The sequence below is a fragment of the Onychomys torridus genome, chromosome 13 (genome assembly GCF_903995425.1).
Source record: "Onychomys torridus chromosome 13, mOncTor1.1, whole genome shotgun sequence".
NCBI lineage: Eukaryota > Metazoa > Chordata > Mammalia > Rodentia > Cricetidae > Onychomys > Onychomys torridus.
Window position 1 is genome coordinate 73,154,484 of NC_050455.1, and position 6,000 is coordinate 73,160,483.

The 6,000-nt window shown below is 44.0% G+C and overlaps 1 protein-coding gene across 1 annotated transcript in view; it reads left to right on the forward strand.

Moving 5' to 3' along the window:
• The window catches only part of LOC118594819 (cytochrome b5), a 33,510-nt gene extending 32,586 nt beyond the window's left edge, over positions 1-924 (forward strand). The window contains exon 5 of the mRNA XM_036205022.1: positions 544-924. Within this exon, the coding sequence (XP_036060915.1) occupies positions 544-625 (82 nt within the window). The 3' untranslated portion in view covers positions 626-924. The remainder of the gene's footprint in view (positions 1-543) is intronic.
• The last annotated feature ends 5,076 nt before the right edge of the window (positions 925-6,000 follow it).

Below are 6,000 nucleotides of genomic sequence, written 5' to 3' on the forward strand. Positions count from 1 at the left end.
ATCTTAGAACATTAAAGCTGAGGTTGAATGGCGTAGTACTCGGGGTTCGGGGCCAGGGTCTGTCCTCACTGTAGAGCTTGCTGGCAGCGTCCTCCAAGTGGGAACACTGATTCTCATCTTAGTGCCATTTAAAATGCTTAGTCGATGCCTGCAAGAGAACAAAACATACCAGGAGCATTCCCCTGTGTGGTCTTGTGATAGGTATCCAGAGTATAATGTCATGAGAAAGTCTCTGCTCCCAGGCAGCGGCCGTTGAGGGAGCCATAACAGCTCTCTGTATATAACAGTTTATGGAACTAGATGGAAGCAGAGCACGGGTGTGAGTTTTCTCATCGTGACAAAAGGGGAGGGCAGGGAAGTCATCATTCCAGGGTGCGCATTGTGCTCAAGTTCATTTTAGCAAAGCTGAGCCGTCCTTTTAGCTAAAGTGGTTCTAGAAGTGAGGAAATGGTGCTGTGTTAGTTTTCCGTCAGAGGAGGGCAGAGGTTGAGGTCTCTGCATTGAGGATCACTCAAGCATCTTTTTGCTCTTGTGTCTTTCTAGTTGGTGGACCAACTGGGTGATCCCCGCCGTCTCAGCCCTGGCGGTAGCCATGATGTATCGCCTCTACATGGCAGAAGACTAACTTGCCTCTCCAAACCAAGGAAGGGAAAGACTGCCCCAGAGAAGGGAGAAAAGAAGCCAGTGTTAATCATTTCCACTGACAGAAACCTTCCCCTGAGAAAGTAATTGTAATATATCTGACTCCTTTTCCTCCTGTGTTAGTAGAACAAACAAGGAAGTCTTCATACTCTGAAACTTTTCAAATGTGCCTTTTTATTCATCAATTTCATGTTTCTTCACTACATAATTTACTTATTATAAGCATGATCTTTTTAAAATATATCTGGCTTTTAAAATATACCATGTTTGTGTCTGCCTGTTTGTTTGGTGTGATGTCTTTAGTGCTTTGTGTTTTGGTTTATTGTTTAATAAACCAGACTTGTTTGATGTGATGATTTTGCAGACCTGGGCTGTCTGTGTCATGAAGTAAAGAAGCAGCCTCAGCACTCGACTGTTCTTGTCTTAATTGCTCAGTGATAATTGCAATTAACACATACCTATTACATGTTTCCATACTAGTTGCTTTCTTGTCTCTGTGACAAAATAACTGAATGAAGCACCATAAGGAAGATGAGAATATAAGTGTCCACCATGGCCAGGAAGGCATAAGGGGTAGGTGTAGCTCTGTGACAGCACTTTTGGGTCAGGAAGGAGAGAGGTAAGGCTAGACACAGAGGGGGATTGTCATCTTTAATGAACCATTCCTGCTAGCTAGGCCATAGAGGCAAAGGTTCTACAACCTCCTAAGACAGTGCTACCAGATGGGACCCAGATGTTCAGACACATACACTTGTGGAGACATTTCACATCCAACCTGCAAATTGCCAATGTTGTTTCTTTTTCAAGAAGATTAACATTCAGAAATTATATCTCAAAGATGGGTAGTTTTTCTACTTGAAATGCATGATATGGTATGTCAATGGCCTACAAGATCTATAAAAGAGGCGCCTCATCTTCTGTGCATGGCAGATAACAACATAAACCAGCTCATGTACTGGGGAAGGCTGTTGTAACTGCCTGTTCTCTGTTTAGAAGTCATTCCCCAGAGACTCTCAGTTTTGTAACTTTTGAAGTTCTACAAATTCTCCATCTAGAGACAAAAGCGGTTTCTCTACAATTCTTAGGAAATACTAATGAAGTGAATCATCAAAGCACAGATCTGGAGATATTTGCCACTTGCTTTTTGGCTGAACCTTAGCTGCTGAGTGATGAGCCCTAAGAAGTTTGGTGTGGCTCTCCCTGGACCACTCACGAGTTGATTCAGATCAATAAGCTTTTGTTGTTATGTTCTGCCTGGTGCATTATTAGTATCCACAACTTTTCATTTTAAATGTAGAAACCTAAGGAAGTCATTTACTAGATGGTAAGTGAATTTGTACTGAGCTGTGACTGGGTGACCAGCAGTGGTGTGTTATTGTTGTTACAGAGCATGCATTGTTTTTTAGGGAGACTTTTCAATTATTTTTATTGTATGTATGTGAGTGTTTTGCCTGTGTGTATGTGCTACATGGATGTCTAGTATCCACAGAGGCTAGAATGTTGGATGGTTGTGGACACAGTTGCCAGCCGCCATGTGGATGGGAAAACATAAACGCTACAGTGGGCCTGCTGTTGTTACCATTTGAAGTAGCCTCCCTCATGGCTCTATGCGCAGCTGGATGAGGGACTCTATTTTCTACTTTGTGCTGCCTACTCTAATTACGTTTTGCCTAAAGAGATGACTTTGTGATTGAGTATAAACTATTTGCACGTAGTGTTTGTTTGCAGCTAGTCCATCGAAAGCCCATCTCTCCCCATCTGCCTCCAATGCCATAGCCTTCTTCCAGACCTGCAGTTTTTCTCCTTGACTCTACTGCTGCAAGAACTGCTAACTAGTCTCCCCTGGCCTGCCCAGGCTAGTGTCTCTGTCTGCACTATGACCCTGAGAGCTTAGTCCAATTCTTGAGATGCAAGTGGTGTTTGTTAACTGAATAAATAAACTAGTAGATGACTGGTGTCTCCTAGTTGGTGTTCCATCTTTCATCTGTATTTCTGATCCTTTGTTGCAATCATCTTTGAGTTATTCTTGATTGACGGCATCTAGATATGACACTTGCTGCAAACCTTGGTGAAGGCACCAAGTTCAGGGCAGTGCTGAACTGCTCTTCAACCATTGAGGACAGGGTGTTTTGAGAATTGCAGACCGATAGTCAGTTCTGGGTTTTGCTTGTTGGAGTTTAGGTGTGTTTAGATCCAGTGGTTGCCCAGACTGACAAGAAGTGAGGAAATTCTGTCTAACATTCTTAGCTCTCCAGATCCTGTTGGCTTGTGAAGTACTGTGGAGATGGATGGAGTATCTATCTTGTAATCCATCCAAAACCTCCAGGGTGAGGGATGGCAGAAGGTTATCAGAGGCAAACACAGAGGGTGGGACCAGCCTCATGCTCTTAAGGCCAAGTTCTGTTCTGTTCTGTTATCTTTGCTCAGCCATGGTGTCTCTCAATAGAAACTGGCTAAGGTTCAGGTAGTAAGTTCCATAGGGCCAGGGAAGTTCACATGTCAAGTAATATGCCCAGGCCTGACTCCCCTCTTTTATCCCAAACCTGCAAGTAAAAAAATGGTGATTATTTTAGCATCCAAAACTTCCTGCCGAGGTCTGGCAGTAGGAAAGAACACATTCTGGTTTCTTTGGAGAGCACACATGATCATTCATGTGCCCACACTGAGCACCTGGCAGGTCCCAAGAGACTGAGTTATAGTAGCTTAATTCAAGAAATCCATGGAGTCTGCTTAAAGGGTGATGGAATTTATTGGGGGAGGAAAAGTCACTACAGAACAAGAGATTTATCATAGAGTCCTGGAAAGCTGAGTTATGGTCCCACACTGTTTTCCTGCCTGGTGTGTCTCAGCATCCAAATCCACAAGGGAGAGAAGAGAGCAGCATAGATGCCTCTCAGCTCTTAAGGGTAGCTGAGAGGCCATGCCCTATGGCATGTACTTCAAGATCATAGGCAGGTAGAGCAGTTACCTGCTGTGTCTTTAGGGGTAGTGCTTCAGGGTCACAGAACAGATACCCACTACAGTAGCTGATCTTTTGAGTTAAAGTTTTCATAAATCATAGGAAAAAAATCCTTTAGGGAAACACGTGCCGCAATATCACACTAAAGGAGAAAGACTAAGTCCTGTTGTCGTGTTCAATAGTGACCTGATTTACTCAAAGGAGTTTGGTCTTTCCTGTTCTGAGCTAAGAGCGTCTAATCTAAAGAAGTAGACACAAAGGTGCTCCTCTCTCTATATTGAACAGCACAGCAAATACGACAGCGAAAAGGAATGAGGAACTTTTGTCTTAACCTCTTTTTGCTATTCATTACTTTTTAGATTGTAATTTAATTCCGACATTCTCTCATCTCTTTCCTCCCTCCAAACCCTCGAATATACCTCTCCTCACTCTCCTTCACACACATAGCTTCCTTTTCCAACAATTGTTATTGCGTGCATATGTGCATTTGTATATACATATATATTCCTAAATATAACCTGTTGGGTCCATGTGATGTTAATTGTATGCGTGTTCTCAGGGCTGGCTGGCACTGGACAACCAAGTGGCGTGCCCTTCCCTGAGGAGGACCACGCCTCCCACTCTCAGCCTTCCTCTGATGCCTGCGGTCCTTTGTGTAGGGTTGAGGTCTCAGGGGTTCCCCCGATCCAGTTTGTCATGTCCATTCGTGTCCTCCTTGTTCAGCTCACATTTGGACACTCATGTTGGTGAGAGTTTGTGGGTGTAACTTCTGATGTTACTAGGAGACACAGTTTCACAGCAAACTCCCTGATCCTCTCTAGCTCTTGTTTTTAACGCTCTTCCACGATGTTCCCTGGGCCTTAGGTGCAGGAGTGGTTTGTAGATGTGTCCACTGAACTGTGCTTCACAGCTCTGCATCTTGTTTGCTGGTGGTTGTAGTGGCCTCTGTCTGTTGCAAAGAGAAGTTGATGTTTAGCCTTTACATCTTCACTTTAAACGAGCACCCAGTCACGAAGGCCATAGCTGAGGGGGAATTCTCTTCCTCCAGACAGTGGCTCTGTTGCTGTTGCTTTAGGTAGTTCTAACTAAATCTCTATAGTTCTAATAAAGCTCGAGATTCAAAGGCTAGGATGAAAACCTGCAAGCTCAGAGAGTTACAGGAGCAACTGGCTAACTTTCTCTCTTTGCTAGTGTCCCGGGAAGTCACTCCCTTTCACACCCCCCAATGAAAAAAGCCCGAGGTAAGCTCCCTGTTACTTACTGTCAACCGGTTGCTAACCCCGCCTTCCTGGCCCAGGTTAATTATATTTAATTAACGCAAATGCAACACATCTTTGCAAAGTTAAAAAAAAAATGCAGCAGGAACAAATGTATCACATCTTTGCCTAGTTAAATAAATATTCCACAACAAGAAGTTTCCTTGATGAGGGGTGAAGTTTCCTCTTATATGACCCTCATAAGGGAGAAACAACCATTTTTAATCTTACTGATAATGTGCAAAGTCACCACCAAAGTTATAGGCCATCTCTCTTCCATATCTGTTATAGGTGATCTCTCTTCAGTATCTGTTACAGGTGACCTCTCTTCTGTATCCCTTGCTATGACTTTGCCGGGAAAGAGGTGGGGCAAGACTACCATGTTTCAGCTTCAGGGAAAGTGGAACTGATGGTCCTTCCCTGGGGCATTCTGTTTTTCCCACTTCTTTTTGCTTTTAGACTGCAGCAGGTCCTGTATAACTGTAGGCTTGGATGGTCAATCACGCAAAGTCAAGGTATCAGAAAGTCATAATAATTTATTTTTAACTTGCTTAAGAGCCAACACCAACATATTTCCTTGTTGTTTAAGAAAGTTTGGGGTGCTTTTTCTTCACTTGCAACTCATAGATTTCTGTCTAATACAATCTCCAGGTTGGACTCCTGGTCTGAGTAAGGAGAGTACATCTTAACCCTTGGGAACTAGCAATTTCCCAGAGCTTGTCTCAGATGCTGTTGATGCCACAGGGATCTTCTTGCTGCAGAAACTGGAGCAACACAGAGAGATGCTGAGGTTTGCTATTGAGTGGTTGCCTTTGGTTCCCACTGTGGTGCCTCTGGGTACACCCTCAAGGAGTCAGCTGCAGTCTGAGTGGCTTGAGATTCTAAGCAGCACCTAGCTCCCATCAGCAGAGGGGAGAGAGCTGGTGTTAGGGTCCTGCTTCCTGTAGAGGATGATAGCGGCCTTACTGGCAGTGTTTCAATAAAAAAATCCTTTCTTTTTAAGCATCAGCAGGCCCTGAAACCAATGCCTTTCCATAGAGAATCGATTGAAGGACCTGAGGCTGCAGACATTTCAGCTCACTCTCCATGTTTCTTCTGCCCCGTGTGTGTGTGTGTGTGTGTGTGTGTGTGTGTGTGTGTGTG